General features: G+C 44.6%; 1 protein-coding gene and 1 long non-coding RNA gene across 12 annotated transcripts in view; one reads left to right on the top strand and one right to left on the bottom strand.

Moving 5' to 3' along the window:
• Positions 1-25,731, top strand: part of PLXNA1 (plexin A1) — a 508,150-nt gene that overhangs the window by 453,139 nt on the left and 29,280 nt on the right. For 9 of the 11 annotated variants that reach the window (XM_068253084.1, XM_068253089.1, XM_068253088.1 and 6 more), the window contains 3 exons: positions 4,513-4,579; positions 17,815-17,961; positions 19,104-19,160. In XM_068253084.1, the coding sequence (XP_068109185.1) occupies positions 4,513-4,579; positions 17,815-17,961; positions 19,104-19,160 (271 nt within the window). The remainder of the gene's footprint in view (positions 1-4,512; positions 4,580-17,814; positions 17,962-19,103; positions 19,161-25,731) is intronic. The other 2 variants (XM_068253090.1, XM_068253091.1) reach the window with 1 other exon arrangement.
• LOC137532515 (uncharacterized) overlaps positions 17,755-25,731 on the bottom strand; it is a 224,383-nt gene continuing 216,406 nt past the window's right edge. The window contains exon 3 of the long non-coding RNA XR_011023945.1: positions 17,755-18,097. This is a non-coding gene — a long non-coding RNA (uncharacterized lncRNA). The remainder of the gene's footprint in view (positions 18,098-25,731) is intronic.

Raw genomic sequence — 25,731 nt, 5'->3', positions numbered from 1 at the left:
GAGTTTATTGTCTTGTCACTAACTGTCCCTCAGAGGGGCTCACAAACTATTCCCTACTATAGTCTTATGTCTATGTATGTATCATAGTCTAGGGCCAATTTTTTAGGGGGAAGCCAATTTACTTATCTGTATGTTTTTGGGATGTGGGAGGAAACCGGAGCGCCCGGAGAAAACCCACACAGACACGGGGAGAACATACAAACTCCTTGCAGATGTTGACCTGGCTGGGATTCGAACCAGGGACCCAGCGCTGCAAGGCAAGAGCGCTAACCACTATGCCACCGTGCTGCCCTGCTTGTGCAGAAACCGATGAAAACTTTTCTTTGGCATGTGGGAGGAAGCCACAGTGTTTGGAGGAAAAACATGGTGAACATAAAAACGCCATGCTGATCTATTTGGCTGCAATAGTGTCTGAATAACACTAGAAACAAGCATGCAGCTAATCTTGTCAGATCTGACAATAATGTCAGAAACACCTGAACTGCTGCATGTTTGATCAGGGTATATGGCTGAAAGTTTTCCAGGCAGAGGAGCAGCAGGATAGACAGGCAATTGATATTGCTTTAGGCTAGGTCCACACTAGACCCGGTTGCAGGACGGACACTGCAGTCCGGATCAGGGGAAGTACCCACCGTACTGCAAACTGATGAAAGTGCATCAGTTTTGCATCAGTTTCCGTTCAGGTTTTTCCCTGACAGAAAATGTCTCCATCATTAGGAAGGAGTGGGGGGATTTTTTTGGGCCAATCATAAAGCTCAGGCTATCCGTTTTAACATCCGTTTTTTGCCTGTGGAGCTGGAGATGCGTTTTCTCATTACTTTCACTACCCCTGCGTGTATCCGTGGTCCTGATCCGTTGCGTGAAAATGCAGCAGATCCGGACCTTCCGTTCAGGTTTTGAAAACGGATCCCCGCAAACGCAGACGGATCCGTTTTTTACTTGGGTGAGGCTGGCTGCTATTTTCATCATTAGTATCCGGGACTCCGTTTTTCATCAGGTTTGAAAAACGCAGCCACGGATACGTTTCCGGACCTAGTGTGGACTGGCTCTTAAGGGAAACTTGCGTGTAAAAAAAAAAAATTACCTTACCTTGGGCTTCTACCAGCCCCCTGGACTCCTACTGTTCCCATAACATCCTCCTGGTCCCCTCCAGGCAGTGCAAAGCTGGGCTACAGCACATGCACAGTCCAGAGCAGTGTGCACCCTTGCTGCGCTCCCGACACCGTGAGCGTACAGCGCATGCACAGTAGAAAATTACGCGTACTGCACACACGCAGAATGCTCCTGGCCATGGGAGCTAGACCAGAGCAGGTGCGCAGTAGCCACTGAATGGCGGCGACAGCACAGCTTTGCAGGGGTCGCTGCCGCTACCCAGAGGGCATCAGGAGGACATCGTGGGCAAAGTAAAGTGAGTCCATGGGGCTGGAAGAACCCCCAGGTAAGTTAAAATAAAATCTTTTTTTTTCTCCTCTTAAGTATCCTTTTAAAAAGAAATAAATATGGCAGCCTCCATATTCCTCTTGCTTCAGTTGTCCTTTAATCAAATCCTTAAAGGATACCACAACTGAAATGTGACATAATGAGATAGACATGTGTATGTACAGTGCCTAGCACACAGATAACTATGCTGTGTTCCTTTTTTTCTTTCTCTGCCAGAAAGAGTTAAATATCAGGTATGTAAGTGGCTGACTCAGTCCTGACTCAGACAGGAAGTGACTACAGTGTGACCCTCACTGATAAAGGGGAATTTCTTATCAGTGAGGGTCACACTGTAGTCACTTCCTGTCTGAGTCAGGACTGAGTCAGCCACTTACATACCTGATATTTAACTCTTTCTGGCAGAGAAAGAAAAAAAGGAACACAGCATAGTTATCTGTGTGCTAGGCACTGTACATACACATGTCTATCTCATTATGTCACATTTCAGTTGTGGTATCCTTTAAGTGTCTCTCAACAGTAGTCTCTATAAGTGCGTGTCTGGTAGGAAGGGCAACTTGTGGCCCAGTCAGTACTAAAAAGCTCATCAAAGCGCCCTTCATCCATTAGTGGAGACAGATCAGCATTTGCCATGTATGAAAGAATGCATTGCTTCTGAACGGTTCTTAACCAGTTGAGCGCCACAAGTCCCCTGAGGACAGGAGGGATTAGGCGGTGTGATCTTCCTCTCCCTTGAACCAGTCCCATTTAATGGTACATGAATCCATCTCATTACAGAGCTCCTTGACTGGAGACAACCGGGTCCCCTTTGATGTCAGTTCCCTTCATTGCTTATTACAACACTATAGCTTGCACTTTTCAGGCTCCCCGGGGCTCGTTCAGGCACAGAGAAGTCAAGTGTATGTAATTTATATTGAGATCAATAAAAAAAAAAATCTGATTGCTTGCCTCTGGCGATTGAGTTGATTATTGCAATTCCCAGGTTAGTGCTATGTCACCAGTAGCTGCGTCACTATGAGAGAGGGGACCCCCCCCCCCCCCCCCCACCCTGACCTCCTTCGCTTAGTCCTTTCCTCTCAAATAACGACAGGCATTTCAAGTGTAATGCTGAATACTCACCTAAAGATGGATTAGGGAACCTCGTAGCGCCCCACCCAACAAAGAACGTACCCTAATCAATCTCCCAACTCACAGAATACACAACTGGCAGGAACAAGAGGCTAAATGATCGAGGTACTTTGCGTAGGAGTCGTTGGGGCACTTTGGGCTGTTTCAGACAGACGTCTGCGTGGCGTCGCGTTTGGGGGCATTGCGGCGGCTGCGCGGTCAGGCTTTCCGTAGCCTTTGCGTCGCGTTCCGATGCGGTCACATTTTTTCATCCTCTAGGGGGACATTAGCCGTCATGGTTAGCCGCCCCCTGGAAGCTACATGTCGCTTCCAGGGGCAGCTCAAACGCTAGCGAAAATTGGGACCCGAACGCCGCGTTCGTGTAAACGCATGCAAAAGCTCAGTGCAAACGCTCCCATTCACTTAAATGGGAGCGTTTAACGCCAAGTCCCGAACGCTGGCAGTAAACGCTCCACACGCGTCCGTCTGAACCAGCCCTTAAAGATCTCATCCGTCGTGACGATTGTAATCGCCGCGCATCGCTAAATGTCATTTTTTTTAATCTGGCATTTACTCACGCTGCAAGATCGCAGAAACGATTGCTTGTTGCTCACAAAATCGCCAGTCGGACAAATTGTGCAAAAAATAGCAACATGGGTATGAACCTTATGTTAACCTTTTCACCTCAAAATGGAAAATGATCATAGGTACATTGCATGTTCTGACACAGTTCCTTTCAAAACATACATTGTTTCCAATATAATTATCTGTCCATGTGTTGAATTGACCTATATTCTCAAGCTCTATTCTCTGACTGGCTGTTATGTGGGTTGAGATTTATGCAGGAGAAAAAGTTCTCAGCATTGATTGTCTCCTGTGGTTGTGTGACCCACACTGGGCATGACTGACAGGAACATTTAGGTTACATTCCAGCAGCCAATTCCTTCAGTAATTACAGGCTGCTTCTATACAGATTACCCTCCACAAATAAGCTTAAAAGACTACTATAGTGAAATAAATAAAAGAATAATCAATCAATACAGTAAATAATGATTACGAAGATTACTGGTTCAATGAAAAGCTAAAAAAATTAATCATTGAAAATACTGTATTTTCCGGGCTATAAGACTCACCTTTTCTCCCTCAAAAGCGGGGAAAAAGTCACTTTTTTGCAGGGAGTTCCTGACTTGTGAATGCCTGCCAATAAGAACCTGCAAACCACCGCAATGTCGGGGACTCCCTCTACTGTGCCTATGCAGAGGAGGACACGGGGACAAATGGATGACACAGGGGGACACAAGGGGGGCATAGAGGTGGACTTATGGGGGGGGGGGGCAGAGGAGGACACAGAGAGACACGAGAGGTACAAGGGGGGGGGGGCATGAAGTACAAAGGGTACATAATCCACAAGATGCCCCTTCACCATGGATGCACCAGGTTTAGTATATATTTTTTTCCCCTGGTTTTTGTCCTCTAAACGTAGGTGCATCTTATAGTCCAAAAAATACGGTAGTTAAAATTGAGTCTCATGGCAAATCCTCTTACTGACGGCCAGTGGATTAGTTCAATATGGCCATGGGAGAAAACACCCATTCGCTGAAATGAGCTAAAGAGATCCCCTTTAGAACGTATGATTCTTCGTTGGATCATTCCAATGAAGGCGTCATCTCCCAAGGCAACTCTTTCGTAGCCGCCGTCCCATTTGTGAAGCTATGCTGCACCTACGGCAGCATAGCAACTGAAGGACCCCATCCTGATTCAGACCGGCACAGCCATGGGCACACTCAGCATTACTGAAGCCGATGAAGTGTACTGCGCGTGTAGCAGAATGGCCCATGCACAGTAACACCTCATGGGCCTCTGTAATGCTGAGAGATATGCGTTAGCATAAGCTATTTCGGGGTACACAACAAGTGTAAAGATACATTTGCAAAGTTCATTAAGACTGTTGTTTTCTTTCCTTCTTAGGACGGAGTCTGTGGCAGAGAAGATGCTGACAAACTGGTTCACCTTTTTGCTGTACAAATTCTTAAAGGTAATTCATCCTCCTTTTACTGATGCACAGATGTAGCACCCAATACAGGCTTATTCAACATTGCGTTCAGAGTGCTGCTGTTATTATTGGAACAAGCGGGTGAAGCCAAGCAGGCTGGTTTGGTAATGGAGATAATCCGTGAGGTGCATTTAAAAAAAAAAATGTATTGAAGATTAGTAAAAAAAAAAAAAAAAAACTGTTACTTTGAAATAAGCTGGTCAAAAACAGCAGCGCCTGCATTTTTTGGCTCATTGACAAGCTGCATGCAAATTGCAACGTACTCAGAAAATTAGCATCTCTCCTAATGATTGTATTTGGTAAGACAGAAAGCCACATGCATGTGGGCATTTTTGGGGGAGGTAAAGGCACTTATTTTGCGCATCATTTTGCAATCATTCTCACTTTAGATCTTGGGGTAAGATAAAGGGGAGTTCCTCTAACCTGCTCCATTCAGAGGCTATTCTTGCAACACTTGTGGATAGAATGTACAGGTCAAACTATTTGTACAACAGTTTGTGGTCTATGATTTTGGCTTTCAGTGAAAACCATTGCATGTAGAAATACGCTGCTGGATTTTGGCCTGGGCACCTACAGAGCAGTACTGTCACAATTCTGTGACTAGTTCATTTGAAGTAAACCTTTCATGAGACAAGCATGGAGGCTGCCATTGCAGACCTGCTTCTAGAATGATGGATGCCAGTGTCCTGCCTGTAATGCTGATTTTCTTAATCTCTTCAGGGCAGCAGTGATTGAGATCTATGCACTTTTTGGCAGCTGTTATCTCTGCCAGGGCGTAGATTTCAATTACTTGCAGCACAGTCGCTCTTGCTGTTTCTGCCGTCGCTGCAGCCCATTTCATCTGCTGTCATAATAACAGCAGAGCTCTCTCGGTCAGGAGCCAATTGCTGCTGACCCTGTGATCATTGTGAGCCAATCATGGCTCGATTTTTAGAAAAAAAAAGTCTCAGGCCCTAAAAGTGGTCCCAAAAGTACCTGAGATGGGGACTTAAGAAAAAAATATACTTACCTGGGGCTTCCTCCTGCCCCCTCCAGGCTTATCGCTCCCTCCCCATCCTCCTCATTCATCCACAACTGGCCCTGGAAAATCCTCCAGTCGGCGCAGGCCAGCCAGATGCACTCCATCTCACCGGGTGTGCTCGGCAAGTGCACAGTTGGACCCCGAACAAGAGGGCTTTCCGAGGCCAATTGCAGAAGAACGCGGAGGAGGACGGCAAGGGAGCGATAAGCCTGGAATGGGGCTGGAGGAAGCCCCAGGCATGTATATTTTATAGTCCCCATCTTAGATTTACTTTATAGTCTCCCATCTCAGGTTTACTTTATACTTTCCATCTCAGGTGCATTGCTGCTGACACTGCGTGTTGTGTCCCTACTAGTGAGGGTGCCCTGAGTGTGAAGGAGAGGGAGGCGGTGCAAGCATTGCTGCCGACACTGCGTGGTGTGTCCCTATTAGTGAGGGTGCCCCGTGTGTGAAGGAGAGGGAGGCGGTGCAAGCATTGCTGCTGACACTGCGTGGTGTGTCCCTATTAGTGAGGGTGCTCCGTGTGTGAAGGAGAGGGAGGCGGTGCAAGCATTGCTGCTGACACTGCGTGTTGTGTCCCTACTAGTGAGGGTGCCCTGAGTGTGAAGGAGAGGGAGGCGGTGCAAGCATTGTTGCTGACACTGCGTGGTGTGTCCCTACTAGTGAGGGTGCTCCGTGTGTGAAGGAGAGGGAGGCGGTGCAAGCATTGCTGCTGACACTGCGTGGTGTGTCCCTACTAGTGAGGGTGCCCCGTGTGTGAAGGAGAGAGAGGCGATGCAAGCATTGCTGCTGACACTGCGTGGTGTGTCCCTATTAGTGAGGGTGCTCCGTGTGTGAAGGAGAGGGAGGCGGTGCAAGCATTGCTGCTGACACTGCGTGGTGTGTCCCTATTAGTGAGGGTGCCCTGAGTGTGAAGGAGAGGGAGACGGTGCAAGCATTGCTGCTGACACTGCGTGGTGTGTCCCTATTAGTGAGGGTGCCCTGAGTGTGAAGGAGAGGGAGGCGGTGCAAGCATTGTTGCTGACACTGCGTGGTGTGTCCCTACTAGTGAGGGTGCCCCGTGTGTGAAGGAGAGGGAGGCGGTGCAAGCATTGCTGCTGACACTGCGTGGTGTGTCCCTATTAGTGAGGGTGCCCTGAGTGTGAAGGAGAGGGAGGCGGTGCAAGCATTGTTGCTGACACTGCGTGGTGTGTCCCTACTAGTGAGGGTGCCCCGTGTGTGAAGGAGAGAGAGGCGATGCAAGCATTGCTGCTGACACTGCGTGGTGTGTCCCTACTAGTGAGGGTGCCCCGTGTGTGAAGGAGAGAGAGGCGATGCAAGCATTGCTGCTGACACTGCGTGGTGTGTCCCTACTAGTGAGGGTGCCCCGTGTGTGAAGGAGAGGGAGGGGTGCTGCTGACACTGCGTGGTGTGTCCCTACTAGTGAGGGTGTCTCCATCGCTCCTCTTATAGGAAAAGAATAATTATGTAAGCAGCCGGTGCCAGCAACACAAAGCTTTTACTTTGATTGATTTAACAAAAAGCCTACAGATGGTCTATTTCCATCCAACAAATCAAATGACGTCTCCTAAATACTTGTGTATTGCGTGGGGGGGTTGTGGGCTGCTTTATTATACCATATGGGAACTTCTAAATATTGAGACATGCAGCCATCTAAGTACAAACATGTATACTTCAGGCCTGTTTCCTAAAGCAGCAGAATGGTTGGATTCTGGTGTGTTATCGTTTTAGTTGTGGGCGTGTTCTTGGTGGCAATTGCATCACTAATCGTTACAAGCTATTGAGAATCTACCACCAAACATGCGCATGCACACAATTCCAATACATTTATATCTGCCATTCAGTGTACGCTTTTTGTTAAAATATGTGTACTTATGGCCTAGATATGGTAAACTGAGCTCAAATTGTGAAGTTGTTTTCCAGTGTTTTGAGGGACCATTTAAAAGATTAATATTGCGGGAAAAAAAAGTAAAATGTAAAATACAGACCTGTAGAGTCAGAGTCTTAGCAATTTTTGCTTACGTCGGAGTTGATAGTTTCATAAACTTCAGAGTCGGATGATTTTTGTACCAGCTCGACAGCCCTGGTAAGTATTGGAATAAGGAGTCGGAGCATTTTGGGTCCTTGAGGTCAGTCGGTGGTTTCATAAACTAAGGGGCGAAATGAGCTGATTTTTGTACCGACTCCGCAGCCCTGCATACATACAAGATTTACATTTGTCACAGAGTAAAGTGAGCTGTACTTTACTTTTCTCTTATGTTGCTGTCGATTACAGTTAAGGTGGCCATTAACAATACGATTCTTTGTACGATCAATTCCCTGACTCAGTGTATCGATCAAAACAATTAGGTTTTTGGGTCTATACCATCAATCTGATCTAATTGGATATCAGCTTACTCCTTTTAGTGGGCTCAAATGATCGATATTACTATCGAATCAGAGAATCGATCGTATGAAGAATCATATAGTTAATGGACCACCTGAAAGGCTACCAGAGCTCAAAGGTTTTGGAGTAACGGTGGGAGCAGGCATATACTATCACCAAAAAAAAACCCCACATAAATCCAGGCACATTGCCTCTAGTTAAGACATTTTAATAAATAATTTAAGGAAAGGGAGATGCTATAGGGGGTGTGGCCAGAAAAATAGCAAAAAAAATCAGTAACCCTTTGCACGCTCGCATGCAGATGTTCAAACAAATGCATTCACAGAATCACTCATCCAGGCACCACTGTTATCCCTCCAGCTAAATTAAAAGCCGGGGTCGTAGTTCACAAAGGAATGCATTCTTTTGCTTATATCGATATTACTATCGAATCAGAGAATCGATCGTATGAAGAATCATATAGTTAATAGACCACCTGAAAGGATACCAGAGCTCAAAGGTTTTTGAGTAACGGTGGGAGCAGGCATATACTATCACCTGTCCTGATGCCCACCGCTGAGCCCCCCTTATCTTACCTAACAGCCTTTAAGTGGTAAAAGTCTGACACATTTTGGATTAGTCCATTTCCTCCTGGGGGATTTTCAGTAATTCCTTTGTTCTTTACAAATAAGCCAAATTAACCAGTTTCCCAAATCGTCTGCACATTTTTCTGGCAGTTGGACTGAGCAACTCCTATTCAATAAGTATTTTTGAAAACAAAGAAAACCCTAAGAATCCCCCATTAGGAGATGGACTCATCCAAAATCTGTCAGATGTTTACTGATTACTGTAAGCCACTGCAACATAGGATCAAAGTAATTCATAGCTCATTTTGCTGTGGAACAAAAGTACATTTTACACATTTTAAATGGTATACAATTTTTCAGGATAGTGGTCATTTAAACATGTTGAATATAGAGATGTCCACAAATGGTACCATGTTCAGCTAACAGTTGCCCAAACAATCAGATAAATATGATCAGATTGCAGTGTTCTCCCCAGAATTGTTTTCTTTTTTTGGCATAAAATAGTAGCCGGGTGGCATGAAAAAGTAGCCGGGTGGGGCAATATGAGAGAATGCAGTGCCCGGTGCTTCTGTGTGCAACTCTGCTTATAGAATAGGACAGTGATGGCTAACCTTGGCACTCCAGCTGTGGTGGAACTACAAGATGATGCATTGCAATACTCGGATAGCTCTAAGCATTACGGGGAGGCAGAGGCATGATGGGAATTGTAGTTTTGTCACAGCTGGAGTTCCAAGGTTAGCCACCACTGGCATAGGAGGAAGTGAGCCGATGACAGCCGGGTGCTCATTAAAATTAGCCGGGTGGAGCACCTGGCTAAAAGAGCCTGGGGAGAACACTGAGATTGGTAGAAAATAAATCTTGATGTCCCATATCAACTGTAAAGGATTCTAAAGGTGGTTGTTCAATGGCAGTTTAGTCAATCGGAAAAACTTTTTATAATCTGTTGTGATGGATAGGAAGTACAGATTGTTGATGGTGAAATGATGTATTACGACATTTTATTTCAGATCGCATTTATCTGATCGCTTGGGGGATTTTTCACTGAAAATTGTACCGTTAGCAGGCAACTTAAAAGATGATCTTTAAGGATGTGGGAAAGAATTCCACTAAGTGTGCTCGATTGTAGAGAAGTCTTGCAGCCATGTTTAGGAGAGGATTATGAGGGAGGAGGGTCTCAGCAGATGTTTGGAGTGTCACAAGGGGCAGTTTGGGGGTTTATTTGTGCAGCCAGTACTTTGTATTTTTCTGATGGTTATTTGGCTGTAGTGCAGAAACAACCATGGTGGTTGGCAGAATATATATAAAAAATTAACAATATATTATAGATATTTTGCGCTGAATGTTATAATACAAAATCTAAAGGGCAAAAATAAAACCCTTTAAACTCGATTTTTTTCTAATTTGTGTGACTTCCTCTTCCTTGTAGCTGCTGTAGTAGATGTTGCGCATGCCTGTCACTGTGTACTTCCACCAGGTTTACAGGCAAATGGTTTTGTGTCCGCTTTAGCCATTAGTATTGGCATTTTGCTACGCAAGGCCTGTTCCAGCCTTTCCATATCTCCAAGGCAGGAACTCTGATGCTTTTTATTTCTCCTGCTATACAAACCCACTCGATGGAAGGAGAGCGAACGTTCCTCTGCAGAAGGAGGGTTTAAAAAGCTCTCACCTGCTTCGGAAAGGCCAAATGTGCCCATTTAGTCAGCAGCGAGCTGGTAAAAGCTCTGCGTCTTCTGGAAGCACACTTAATATGTACACCTACCTGCCTATTTTGTGCTTTTAATATAACGTGAGAACACGACTCAGCCCTTTTCCTCCAGGCTCTCAGCCATTCAGTGAATAGAGTCCCTGCTGGCAACTAACACTTGTTCATGGGAGGAGGCGCCTTTCTGCTTTCAGCCCACTCCATGGTATTTTCAGTGGCTCTGCACAGCCCGTTTACCAATGTGGAATACTGCTGTAAATCACAGCCCCAAGATGTTTCTAGCTTCCTGCTCTTGCAGTGTGCCAGTCTGTGCCCAGTGTGAGTCATGAGGGAAAGTGTTTCTAAAGTTTCTGGAAGTAGTTTTACTTAAGCCCCTGTGTAAAGTAAACAGCTTCTTCATACTTGTGAGGAATGGCAGAGCACAGATACCTCCCTTTTTTCTATTTAACCCTAAAATAGAATGACCTCAGCCCAGAAGAGAAGACTAAGCCATGCAATGTACTGTCTTGTTGTATCCCTGAGTGCTGCAGGATTTACATGGGTGTGTGTTCCTGGATGGGTCAGAGTAACTCTCTTCACTCAGGTGGGAGCTTATTTGAACTACAGGGGCTTTTCTCTGACTTGATCCATTCATAGGCCTCAATTCACGGAGCTTTATCAAACACTTTATCAAACGTTTGATAATTTACCTCATGGGTAAAATCTAATTTTGAATTCACTAAGGTGTTATAGATTTATTGAACATTTCATCGATAAAACATTCGATAAATCTGTAACACATTAGTGAATTCAAAATTAGATTTTACCCATGAGGTAAATTATCAAACGTTTGATAAAGTGTTTGATAAAGCTCAGTGAATTGAGGCCTAGTCTTTGCGGGGGGTATCGGTGTCCAGGAATCTGACCGCTTCATGAAAAGAACAGTATGTTTTCAGCTTAGATCTCTTTGTTTTGACATGAAGTTTTCACTAAGGGTGACTTATAATAAAGTGTTTTAATTTCATTATTCTTTCGGTTTGTATCGGGTCAGCAGATTGCGGTTAATAGGCAAGTAAAGTGAGAGGGATATGAAGGCTGCCATGTTTATTTCCTTTCAAACAATGCAGTATAGAGGCTGCCATATTTTTTTCCTTTCAAACAATTCAGTTGCCTGGCAGGCCTGCTGATCTATTTGGCTGCAGTAATGTCTGAATCACACCAGAAACAAGCAGGCAGCTAATCCAGTCAGATCTGACAATAATGTCAGAAACACCTGATCTGCTGCATGCTTGTTCAGGGGATATGGCTGAATACATCAGAGGCAGAGTAACAGCAGGATAGCCAGGCAACTGGTATTGCTTTAATGGAAAGTAATATGGCAGCTTCCATAACTCTCATGCTTCAGTTGTCCTTCAACTTCCCTCAGATTGGCTTCTTCGTGTTAAATGTCCCTATTTTTTTTTATATAAAAGAGAATATGGGCTACAGGAGCCTTATCGAGCACTAGAGGGTAACCTTTGAATCCTCTGCTTACTAGACTATCAGGTGGTGTTTGAGAGAATGCTCTCTGAAGTTGGACTTGCTTAAATTCAAATGCTTAGATTTGTATTGCTCAAGAGCAATGCATTGTGGGCCGTCTGAGAGGCAGGCGGCTAATAATTAATTTATCATCTCTAAGTACCTTCTTTTCAGAGTTCTGGGCAGCTGAGATTTGGGTATGTACACCAGGAGTGTGATTTAATGACTTTTTGCAAACAGCAATAAAATACATAAAGTGCAGAATATATGTTTCTATCACACTCTCGCCTCTCTCTGGCGTTGTGCGTGCGAAGCCGTGTAGTTATCTATCATGTGTCTAATGAGACATTCCCTGCAATGCAAGGAGGGGGCTTTGCTCTGAAATGTTGAAAAACGCACAGTATTAGTTGCCTGATGAGCTAAATCTTGTCAATAATGCTCTGCCCATATTTCTGGCTCTCCGTTCGGAGATACTCGCATCTCGGCTTGTTTATCCTTCCATAAAGGAGACTGAGCTGGTTTACATTCTACATTTGCAGCTTGGCTAATGTGTAGAAATTACAGCGACACATGGCCATTACATTCCTGTACAGATCTATGCAGTCAGCCCCTCCCTTCCCCCCACATCTGGAACCAGCATGCAGCAGGCGGAGTCAGAATCACCCCCTGCATACTTGTTCTGCAGGAGCCAGGAGCTTGATAGTGCTGCCATACTTGTGATAGCTGTTCTCCATCTTGCATGAGATGCTGTGTGTGTGTGTGTGTGTGTGTGTGTGTGTGTGTGTGTGTGTGTGTGTGTGTGTGTGTGTGTGTGTGTGTGTGTGTGTGTGTGTGTGTGTGTGTGTGTGTGTGTGTGTGTGTGTGTGTGTGTGTGTGTGTGTGCGCGCGTGTGTGTGTGTTTTACATTATGATTTTCTTAATATTTAATCCACATTTGGGGTGAAAAAACAAAAACAGATTCAGTGTGTACCACTTTGGTGCACCTAGTTTTTGAATCTATAGCTTTTGGAATTTTGTTAATTCATGAAAGTCCAATAAAAGCTGTATATCTTACTTAAGCTCAACACACACCATGCAATCTTGGTTGTACGGATTTACCAAATCTATGTAGTATAAGGGCCAACAGATTGATAATACCTTGAATGATTGATTGGATAAGCTCATCACCTCTGTCCCCCTCAGCTCATCACCTCTGTCCCCCTCAGCTCATCACCTCTGTCCCCCTCAGCTCATCACATCTGTCCCCCTCATCTCATCACCTCTGTCCCCCTCATCTCATCACCTCTGTCCCCCTCATCTCATCACCTCTGTCCCCCTCATCTCATCACCTCTGTCCCCCTCATCTCATCACCTCTGTCCCCCCTCCTCTCATCCCCTCATCTCATCACCTCTGTCCCCTCATCTCATCACCTCTGTCCCCCTCAGGTCATCACCTCTGTCCCCCTCAGGCCATCATCTCTGTCCCCCTGATCTCATCACCTCTGCCCCCCACAGCTCATAACCTCTGTCCCCCTCATCTCATCACCTCTGTCCCCCTTATCTCATCACCTCTGTCCCCCTCATTTCATCACCTCTGTCCCCCTCATTTCATCACCTCTGTCCCCCTCATTTCATCACCTCTGTCCCCCTCATTTCATCACCTCTGTCCCCCTCATTTCATCACCTCTGTCCCCCTCATTTCATCACCTCTGTCCCCCTTAGCTCATCACCTCTGTCCTCCTCCCCCTCAGCTCTGTGTCCTCTATTCCCTTTTATGAACAGGCGGTAGATCCTACTCCCATATGCTCTTAAGGCCTGTACACACAGTAGGCAGACAGGGAATGAGACTTGATCCTTTGCCCGACATCGCTGGGCGGAGACTGTACAGACGCAAAGTAAGCCTAGAGGCTGTCAACCCATTCTGTTTCAAAGTGTGTGTGGGGGGGGGGGGGGGGCGTAGGGCTGATGGATTGGCGCGAATGTGACATCATGCAATGGATGGGGTGGGTCATGACAACAATGGTATCGACCATCACTCGGCTGAGTTGATCCGCCTGGCAGATCGCTGGCCAAGCAGCAGTCGCTGGTCAAGGACTGCTGTACACACATCGGATTATCGGCAGAGAAGGTCGTTATCAGCTGACTTTAGCATGTGTGTGCAGGGCTTTACCTCTTCTCCAATCTGGTCTCAAAATTGCAAACAGAAAAATTAGCCACCAGTACTTAAAAGTGCACAATTTTGCCTGACACATGGGGACACAGAAACCTGGCACTTTATTCAGTAGCACGTTTGTGTTCCAGAGATTTCATTTTAGGACAAGAAAGGAAGTTCCACAACCCATAGTGCTCACTGCATTCTGTGTTCCTTCTCCTTATACACCTGCTCTTCCCAGACTGATGTGTGTGCAATACTTTGTGTGTGTGTTTTTGTACATAGATACACATAGACTGACCTGTGTGCAATACTTTGCTGTGTGTGTGGTTATACATACATACATACATACTGTATATACATACATACTGACCTGTGTGCAATGCTTTGCTGTGTGTGTGGTTATACATACATACATACATACATACATACACATAGACTGACCTGTGTGCAATGCTTTGCTGTGTGTGTGGTTATACATACATACATACACATAGACTGACCTGTGTACAATGCTTTGTGTGTGTGGTTATACATACATACATACATACTGTATATACATACATACTGGCCTGTGTGCAATGCTTTGCTGTGTGTGTGGTTATACATACATACACATAGACTGACCTGTGTGGTTATACATACATACACATAGACTGACCTGTGTGGTTATACATACATACACATAGACTGACCTGTGTGGTTATACATACATACACATAGACTGACCTGTGTGGTTATACATACATACACATAGACTGACCTGTGTGCAATGCTTTGCTATGTGTGTGGTTATACTGTACATACATACATACATACATACATACATACATACATACACATAGCAAAGCATTGCACACAGGTCAGTCTAGGTGTAAGTATGTATGTATGTATAACCACACACATAGCAAAGCATTACACACGGGTCAGTCTATGTGTGTGGTTATACATACATACATACATACATACATACATACATACATACATACACATAGACTGACCTGTGTGCAATGCTTTGCTATGTGTGTGGTTTTACATACATACATACATACATACATACATACATACATACATACATACATACACATAGCAAAGCATTGCACACAGGTCAGTCTAGGTGTAAGTATGTATGTATGTATAACCACACACATAGCAAAGCATTACACACGGGTCAGTCTATGTGTGTGGTTATACATACATACATACATACATACATACATACATACACATAGACTGACCTGTGTGCAATGCTTTGCTATGTGTGTGGTTATACATACATACATACATACATACACATAGACTGACCTTTGAGCAATGCTTTGCTTTGTGTGTGGTTATACATACATACATACATACATACATACATACATACACATAGACTGACCTGTGTGCAATGCTTTGCTATGTGTGTGGTTATACATTCATACATACATACATACATACATACATACTGACCTGTGTGCAATGCTTTGTTTACAGCTACATTTTTAATGCTTTTCTGTGTGAGAGAAATACTATACCCATATTACATACAGAGTCCTCGTTTCCTATCGTGTCTGTGTTCAGCTTTGTTTTATAGTCAGGCAGAGCGTCTGTAGAGATGTAAAGATTCATCACATCATTATACGTCTAATTTCATGCTGACGCCCACATCCGACAGCCCCCCCCCCTTCCTTCCCCGACCTCATGAATGTAAAGATGGCAGCACACACACGGCTGAAGCACACATCCAGCACGGGCATTGAAAACACAAGGCCTTCATGGTTTTTTCATCGGACCGCCGGTGTCCCGAAATATCTAGCAGAATCCATTAATTAGGCGCTGTGTGGTCAGGCACAGGCTGCTCCCTCTCAGATCTGCGCCTCGCCTTCCCCGGGCTGAATTAATGAAGCCAAGTTTGCAAATGAACCATAATTTCAAAGACAAGCGCCTTGTCGGAAGGTCTGCGGATGATGTATGCCTGCTCTCGCTCGTTAGCAGCTGTCTCTTTAATTACCGCAGATGCTAACGAGATGCCAACAGCATATGGTGACAGGGAAGCGCTTGCACTTTTGCACCAGAGTAGATCTACATGGGAAAGTGAGGCGCCAGTGACAGTGCCCTCTTTAAGTAGAGCTGTCAAGAGAGAAACAGAGCGGCCACTATTGATGATTTCCTGAGAGTGCTGATCCGCTGACTATAATAATCTCTGCATCAGTCCCTAACAACAAGCATGCAGATCAGGGATCCTCATTACAGCCGGATAACTAGCATTTCTTAAGAGGCCAACGGAAATGGCCATCTTTACAGTATATCTGTAGTGAACATTAAGCATAAATAGGCAAAATCAATCCAAATTGTTCTCTGATTAGCAATAATGTTACAATGCATTTCTGATTAAACCCAAACTAAACGTACACATAGGCCTCAATTCACTAAGCTTTACCCAAACACTTTATTGAACGTTTGGAGGTAAAATCTAATTTTGGTTTCACTAAGGTGTTATTGATTTATTGAACATTTTATCGATAAAATATTTGATAAATCTATAACACCGTATTGAATTCAAAATTAGATTTTACTCATGAGGTAAATTATCAAACGTTCGGTAAAGTGTTTGATAAAGCTTAGTGAATTGAGGCCATATGTGTACGTTTAGTTTAGGTTTAATCAGAAATGCATCCTTTTCTGTAGTGTAGTGGACTGTGCGGCCTCCTTCCCCCAGACACCAGTAGTCTTAGTAGTTAGGACCATGTTGTCTTGTTTCTGTGAGTCCTATTTGGCTTTGTCAAGTATACACACAATCCTGTGTGAACTAGGTCTGCAAAACTACGTAAGTCGGACGTTCTCCTAATTCTGTACACCGTGATTGGTACCTGGGAGGGGGAGGAGGCTGCACACTTCACTACAGTATGCAAAAGGGCGGGGCAGTTTGTAATACAGGGCACTGCTAAACTAGTCCGCAAAAGCCTTAGTGTGTTTTTTTTTTAATCTTATATTTGTTGTGCTTTAAGCTTACTATACACTCCCCACATGCAACCTACTATGTGTTTTGTACTATATGCAGGCCAGCACTATGGAAGATGTAAGCACTATATACCGTAAATAAAAAATAATACACTGTGACATATTGATTGTACAATCTTACCACATTAGTAGTATGAGGGTATCCATAAACTCAAATTACATCCAATCTAGTGGCCCTCCGTACCTTGTGGAAAGATTATGCAATCCTTTTGTTTCATCTAAACTGATTCTTATTATTTATTGTCTTTATAAAGCACCAACATATTACGCAGCGCTGATGTCCTCATGTACTTCATTAATAACCCTAGCAAGAGAAGCATCTGCAGTGATTATAATGTACAGACAGTTCTGAAATCATTGTTTATCATTGTGGGGGGGGGGGGAAGTTGGAAAAGCCCACTCTATATCTGCAATAAGGGGAACTGGGGATTTTATTTAAAGTGAACCCGAGACGGCAGTAAACCAAGAAAAACACATACTTACCCAAGATCCTCCAAAGGCTGCCCATGTCCTCCTCCAGACCATTGACACTGTCCAGGAGCCTCTTGAAGATTGTGTCTGCGCTCCTCTTCACACACAAGCGTGGCAGTGCTGCAGCTGCGCAAACATGGTCACGCCTGCTCGTCAAAGAGCGTCTCTGGCTTACTGCGCAGGCACACAGTACACATGCACTTGGGCATGAAAAGGAGCGTGACCACATATCTGACAAGTTCTTCTCAGATATTTTCAAGTGGCGTGGGAAACCTTTGTCAAATCCAGAGGCTTCCCTCTGCTTAGGCAAGTATCTTTTTTTACTGCCGATACACTTTGATCATTCTCTAACACTTTTATTATTCTTTTTAATAAATGTAATCATTTATGTATACGTGTGTGCCAGTTTCTCACCATGTGCCTCTCATCCTGGGCAGGAGTGTGCCGGGGAGCCGCTGTTCATGCTGTACTGTGCCATCAAGCAGCAGATGGAGAAAGGACCTATAGATGCCATCACTGGAGAGGCACGGTACTCCCTGAGCGAGGACAAGCTGATCCGCCAACAGATCGATTACAAGATGCTGGTAAGCTCAAGAGACTCAACATCCACCACAACACCTTGTTTCTGTAGATGGTAGCTGATGGTGATGTCCATAGAGGGGGCGGGAGTGGCCTGCTCTGGTCTTCAGCATCCACTTGCTATGCAGTGATCAGGCTTCACTGAAAAAACATAGAGAAACATTCATTTTTGTCCGTCTCCAAAGAATTTTCCATATGGTTTAAACCGATCCTTTTAGACTGGGAAAAAAAGACAATGGAAATATTTCCATTAGTTTAAACCCCCACTTTAGAAAAAAAAAAAAAGTATTTTAGTTTTGGAAAGTGCAGGAAAAGGTTTTCATTGTTGTTGGTGTCCCATCTGGGAAAATTCCCATCACTTTGTGTCTTGATAGGATATGATTAAACTGCCCAAAGCAAAGGGAAATGCAACAAGTAATATTTTTTTTTACAAGTACATTTTTTCTTGAGGAGTAGGAATCTTTGTCAAGTCTTATTCCCTGTCTCTGAGGCCTCTTTTCCACGAACTGTTGAACTGTGTGCTCAGTAAGCAGTTGCCAGGCAGCAACAAGCAGTTACCAAGCAGCAGTGAGAGTTTGAGAGGCATTTCACTGCCTGTCAACAGTTCATGGAAAAGAGGCCTGATAGTGAGGCTCATGTCTAGGAGAGCATGGCATTTGTCTGATCAGCTGATAGATTTGTAAAGCATATGTGATCACCTGACCAAACTGATCACATGCTTCCCATGAGTTCTCCTAGACATGAACATCACTAGTCCCTGGGAATCATGAGGGTTCATAATGAAGCAATGTAGAGAATGAGGGCAAGAAAATCTCTTCAGTAAGTGCACCGAGCAGTCAAGATGTAAGGGAAACTATATCCAAAACTTAAACATGTTTTTTGTGTGGACTTGTGCTTTAAGGGACTGATGTTACCTTTAGGCACAGCTACTCATGGATGTCATCATCAGTTAATTCTGATTTCACAACCATAGTGCATATTCAACTATATCGCCACCCGGTGGTTGGTAGAGAGTCACGTTTTTCATTGGTCTTTGTTTTCTCTCTTTTTTTTCTCCTCCTATCCTTTTCTCTCTCTTCCTCTCTCTCTCTCTCTCTCTCTTTTCTGTATCTCTCACTAAACTGCTCCCCCCGTTAATGGATTGAAGAATCCCAGCGGCGGCGATGGTGGCCTGAGCGATGAATCATGTTGCCCATCGCCTCAAGTAAGTTCAGTGGCAGAGGATTGCTCTATGGCTGGATCCTTCAATCCATTTTAGCTTTGGCTATAGCAGGAGGGCACAAGGGGCCCCTCTCTGGCTGCTGCTTGCAGGGTACACTTACAGTGATGATACACTTCACTTCTGTGTACAGGAGAGCAATGATGGTGCCTAACTGGGTCTGCAGACACTGATGTCTTCATTACAGGAAGTTAGGGGCTCTGAGATCTAAGATGCTCTGATATGCAAATTTCACTTTTCTAGGAAGGCATAACTTGTTTTCACCCTATCCTACCTGCTGAGCATCGCAAGTCAGTAACTCCTCCTCAGAAGATACTGAACTTGGCAGGAAATTATGCTTCACTCAACTTTCACAAGAAATGTCAAATTTGCATATAGCCTTCTGCCCGTGGGTCTCAGGGCTTCAAGGGCTCTTCACAGCAGGCTTATACTAAGGGTTTGAAATCCGCCATTGTTGACCTTGTTCCAAAAATGTTGGTGTACGGAAACTCTGTCTTTAAGTTTTTGTGTATTTATACTTAAGTTGGCTTAAAATAACACAACATGAAGACTTAATCAAATCTTGTAATCTTTTGTTTTTCATCCTACCATTCAAGTTCTTATAGATAAACATTGCATGTTTGAAATCTTAAAAGTAACAAAGATAAGGTTCTATTTTAGAAGAGAAGCAAACCCAGTAGAGGTAGTCCCCGACTTACGAACGACCCGCCGATACAAACGGCATTGATTCTGTGTTTTCATGGGAACAAGCCCAAAAAAATGTTTTCAAATTGGACTTTTGAGAAAATCGATTTTAAAAAATTCTAAGAAAAAATGCCTTTTAAAGTTGCATGTGCAGGGTGCAGAGGTGACACAGAGGGGGGGACACTGGGAGGCACAGGGGGGCACGGAGGTACAGGGGACAGAGATGGCACAGTGTTCCGACTTAAGAACAGATTCAGGTTAAGAACATACCTACAGTCCCTATCTCGTTCGGTAACCGGGGACTACCTGTAATATGAGTGCATTGCATTATTAATCAATCAGTCTACTAAAAAGTTATTTTAAGCATACTTAAGTATACTAACATGTTAACAATTTGTTTAATCATATAAGTCGGCCATAAACAAGTCAACCAAAATGTTCAAATTTGCTGTATTTTCTATAAAAAGATTAACTGCAAAGAAAAACTTAAAAACTTGTTGCAATTAGTTGGAAAGATAGATCCTTTTTTTTTTTAATTGCATATTGGTGGAAAATCCTAATCAATTTTTTGAAAAATTGATTAGTGTAGGGTGGATTGGCTTGATTTTTATTTAATTATTTGGACCAATAAATTCAAAAGAATTGATTGAAAAAATTTTAAAAAAATGTCAGGATGTTGACCTGTGCCTAGAGTAGCTGCAAGTGTGCTACTGAAACCAGCCAATCAGAATGACAGCTGGGAGTGAGCATTTTGGGAACAAGGTAAACAATGGCAGCTATGGCTTCACCATAGGTCTGCTGTAGGAAATAAAGAACATAGTCTTCTCTAGGTGTCTACATTGAATCCACTCATCCAAGTAACTGACCTGAAATTCAAACAACCATGTTACAAATCTGTCCTCTGGCTGGAGAGCCCAGACTTCAAGGATCAGTCCATCCAACACTTGGTTTTAAAGAACCTCTATAGCGAAAAAAAAAAAGTAAGAAGGTAAAATCTGACCGATCTGACAGGTTTTGGACTAGTCCGTTCCTCATGGAGGAGGTCTTTTCAAAAGCATTCCCTGAATAGCAGTTTAACCCTCCTGGCGGTATAAAAAAATACGCCAGGAGGCAGCGCGGCAGTTGTTTTTTAATTTTTTTTTTCGATATCATGTAGCGAGCCCAGGGCTCGCTACATGATAGCCGCTACTCAGCGGCATCCCCCCGCCCTCTTCGATCGCCTTCGGCGATCTCCGATCAGGAAATCCCGTTCAAAGAACGGGATTTCCTGGAGGGCTTCCCCCGTCGCCATGGCGACGGGCGGGATGACGTCACTGACGTCGGGACGTCATTGGGAGTCCCGGGCCACCCCTCGGCGCTGCCTGGCACTGATTGGCCAGGCAGCGCACGGGGTCTGGGGGGGGCCACGCGCCGCACCGGATAGCGGCGATCGGGCGCGCGGCGGCGATCGGGGTGCTGGCGCAGCTAGCAAAGTGCTAGCTGCGTCCAGCAAAAAAAAAAACTAAACAAATCGGCCCAGCAGGGCCTGAGCGGCACCCTCCGGCGGCTTACCCCGAACTACGTTCGGGGTTACCGCCAAGAAGGTTAACTGCCAAAATAGCGTGCAAGTGAGTAACGAAGCTAGCTTGGTATCTTACTGTGTTGGGAGTTAGACTTAGCAACTGGCATTCAGGAAATGTTTTTGAAAAACAAAGAAAATACCTAGACTTGTCCATGAGAAGATGGAATAGTCCAAAACCTGTCAGATTTTAACTGCTTACTTTTTTTCGCTATAATGTGAAAAAAGCACTTTAATGGGTAGTTAATGCTGGATTTGAATGCTCACTATTCTCTAAAGTTATGTTCACATGGCCAGATGGATCGAAGATCTACGCCGACAATCGTTCCCTGATCCATCTGGCCAAATCTACAAGTGAAGTAGGCGACCGTGGAAATGGGCATTCGTGTAAAAAATAGTGGCAAATTATTGCGAAAGTCAATGGGGATTGGAACAACCCTCTGTAATATGATCCAACATGGCGGTCATTTAAAAAAACACGAATGATCGTTGCGAGTGGCCTGCATTGTGAAACATGCAGCAATATAAACAATGTTAAAAAAAGGTTTTTTTTGCTGCCAAAAAACTGTCTAAAAAATGTTTTGTGGGTGTAGACCTTTTCATTTATTGGGGACTGCAGCGTTGAAATCTTCCTCATTCTTATTACTGCAGGATAAGAGATTGTGAGACCCTCTGACAATGAGTGCAGCCTGGGAGGAGCTGTGACCTCCGCTGACAGATATCACTGCTATGTCGTCTCACACTTCTCCTGCCCTGTGGTCTATAAGGCAGTGTTTCTCAAACCTGTCCTCGTGACTCCCCAGCCGGGTGCATGTCTTGCTGGCACCTACAGTATGCACAGGTGAGATAATTAGTGTCTCAGCTGCATGGAATCCACCTAGCTGAGACACTAATTATCCCACCTGTGCATAGGTGAGGCTGCCTGTAAACATGCACTGTTGGGGAGTTACGAGGACAGGTTTGAGAAACACTGATATAAGGTGTGGAACTATGAGTGTGTTTTCACACATAAACGATGTTCAGTTCCAATCCATTCAGATAAAACTGATTAAAAACCAACAGGACGAGACCAGAAATATACATATTTATTTGTGAACCTGGCCTAACACATCTGACATGAGAGGAATAGGGAGGCTGACATATTTATTTTCTTAAAACAATCCAGATTGCCTGGCAGTCCTGGTTCTCATCAGTCATAAACCCTGAACAAGCATGCAGATCAGGTGTTTCTGACTGAAGTCTTTCAAGATTCGCTGCATGCTTGTTTCAGGTGTGTGATTCAGACATTCGCAGCCAGAGAGAGCAGCAGGACTGCCAGGCAACTGGTTTTTGTTTAAAAAGGAAATTCCACTGGAGCAGGCACCATCAATGTAATAATAGCCACTTTATTAATCGCAGGGTTAAAAGCAGCAATATGACAACAGACTGCTGTTTCGAGCATCTATGCTCTTTGTCAAGTTGTCAAGATTGCAGTCTTGACAACTTGACAAAGAGCATGGATGCTCGAAACAGCAGACAGCAGTCTGTCGTCGTATTGCTGCTTTTAACCCTGCGATTAATAAAGTGGCTATTACATTGGTGGTGCCTGCTCCAGTGGAACCTTCTATCCTTTAAGGTGGCCATAGACTGGTCGATTTGCCATCAGATTCGACCAAAAGATAGATCCCTCTCTGATCGAATCTGATCAGAGAGGGATCGTATGGCCACCTTCTGCAAACAGTTGTGAATCGATTTCAGCCTGAAACCGGTCACAATCTGTGGAGGTGCTGCCGCCCCCCCCCCCCCCCCTACATACATTACCTGTTCCGGCCGGCGCGTGTTCCCTGGTCCACCGCTGTCTTCTTCTCCGCCTGGTCCCGGCATCTTCTCCGCATCGGCTCCCGGCTGGCATCTTCTCCCATCACCTTCCGCATCATACATCCGGCATCCGCGTATAACTTTGTCACTCCAGTGACAGCGGAAGTTCAAATAGTTATTTGTACTCTATTTGTACTTCCGCTGTCACTGCAGTGACACAGGAAGTTATACGCGGATGCCGTGATGCGGAAAAGATGCCAGTCGAGAGGTGACAGCGGGGACTCTCGCCTGCGGAGCAGGTAATGTATCTCCGCTCTATTGCGTCGGTTGTCGGGCATTTGAACGTTGCTATCGGCGCACTCCCGACCCGAGAATCTTCCGCACGGATGGATCGACGGAACGATGGATCAGCGATGTGCGCGGCGATTTCACGGCCGTTTCGATCACTGTGATCCAAACGGTCGTATTTCGGCGGGAAAATCGTTAGGTGTATGGGCCCCTTAAGTGACCGCTCCAGTGGTGTAGAAGGCTGCAAGCTTGGGCACGCCATCTTCTCCTTTTTATGGGTGCATTTCCAATCCTTCCAAGTGTTTAAAAAGGAAATATATATGGCAGCCTCCGTGCCCCTCTCACTTCAGGTTCCCTGTAAGAGTGAAGACACTTCTATAATTGCAACCTGAGTTGAGTGAGGCTTAGTTCTAATTAGAGATATCACCTTTTACAGCCCCGCACTGCTCTAAGAAGCTATTTGGATGGTTTATCTTGTTGGCATACATCCAGCACTGTTAAGCTGATATATAATGCCAGCATACATCTAAACTAAATTTGGTTTTGGTTGGACTTGACCTTGAATTGTCTCAGCGCACTTATTTTAAAGGAAACTTGTATAGATAGAAGTATGGAGATTGGAATTGCTGACTACCCTACTTCTCTTCAAAGCTGAATGATCTGGCAAACACTACCATTAAGTTAAATTACCATAAAGACTACCTCATCAGTACCTGGTGGTAGCTTTGGGAACCCATTAACAAAGTTATCGGCATATGCCAGATATAAGGGGAGTATCCATCAGGATTACTGGGCAGGAGTTGGTACCAGTCATGGTTAGTAGAGTAGGAGTAGGTCAGCTTAGAGGGTGGAGGCATAAGGAAGTGGTCAGTGTTGATGAGGTTAGCAATAAAAAGTGGTCGGGAAGGAGTGTGTGTGTGTGGCGGGGGGGAGGTTACTGGGATACAAAGTGTTTGTTTTATGCTGAGGGGATTTAGGGATGGGATTCAGTTAATTGTTTATATTGGGTGAGGGTATAGTGGTCGGAGGTCAGGGTTCAGGTTAGAGGTTACAGTGAGTGGTCAGGAGTTGGGAAGGGGTTTAGCATTTGGGGACGCTTATGTCGAGGGATGAGGTGGTTGTGGACAGGCAACAGTAGGGGGGATTTAGCCTTAGATTCGTTATTGGCACTAGGAAGGCATTTGTTGAGGAGGAGGAGGATGGAGTGAGGCATTAGGAAGGGGGTTTAGCATCAAGAATTATTATTATTATGATTATTCTATTATTTAGTATTTATATAGTGGTGACATCTTCCGCAACGCTGTACAGAGTATATTGTCATGTCACTTAACTGTCCCTCAGAGGGGCTCACAATCTAGTCCCTACCATAGTCCCATGTCTATGTATGTATTGTAGTCTAGGGCCAATTTAGAGGGAAGCCAATTAACTCATCTTTATGTTTTTGGAATGTGGGAGGAAACCGGAGTACCCGGAGGAAACCCACGCAGACCCGCGGAGAACATACAAACTCCTTGCAGAGTAGATATACAGAGGCGCCAAACACAGATGTACAGAGGCGCTATTCGTGACCTTGAGACTGTACTGTGTACTCTTGTCTGTTTATTGCCTGAGGAAGCGGGAATATACCCGTGAAACGCGTTGCGGTTCTGTTCATGGAGTATGTGAATAAATTGTCTTTATCTTAAGCGACAGCATCGAGTCTATTTCTGAGTGGCCGGTCCACCGCCGCCACCCGAATATTTTAAACATTTTAGCATATTTTATCCTTTTGGCGCCTCTGTACATCTACTTGTCAAGATATCCACCCTTGGTGGTTGGAAGGGTGACAAACCCTCCTTTCCTTCTTCAGAGAGCGACATCTTAATCCTGAGTGGGGACAGGTCTAATCTCCCCACCTGCCTATATAGTGGTTGCCTAAATGGTAACCCATGTTTGTAAGTATAATACTTACTCCACATTAATTCTCCCTGATCCAATACATACTACACTATATTGGGCTCTCGGTTTCTCTGTTTTAAAGAGACTCCGTAACAAAAATTGCATCCTGTTTTTTATCATCCTACAAGTTCCAAAAGCTATTCTAATGTGTTCTGGCTTACTGCAGCACTTTCTGCTATCACAGTCTCTGTAATAAATCAATGTATCTTTCCCTTGTCAGACTTGTCAGCCTGTGTCTGGAAGGCTGCCAAGTTCTTCAGTGTTGTGGTTCTGCTATGAATTCCCCCTTCC

This window comes from Hyperolius riggenbachi, chromosome 9, assembly GCF_040937935.1.
Source record: "Hyperolius riggenbachi isolate aHypRig1 chromosome 9, aHypRig1.pri, whole genome shotgun sequence".
Taxonomy (NCBI): domain Eukaryota; kingdom Metazoa; phylum Chordata; class Amphibia; order Anura; family Hyperoliidae; genus Hyperolius; species Hyperolius riggenbachi.
The sequence above is the reverse complement of the archived record's forward strand: the minus strand, read 5'-3'. Positions and strand labels throughout refer to the sequence as shown.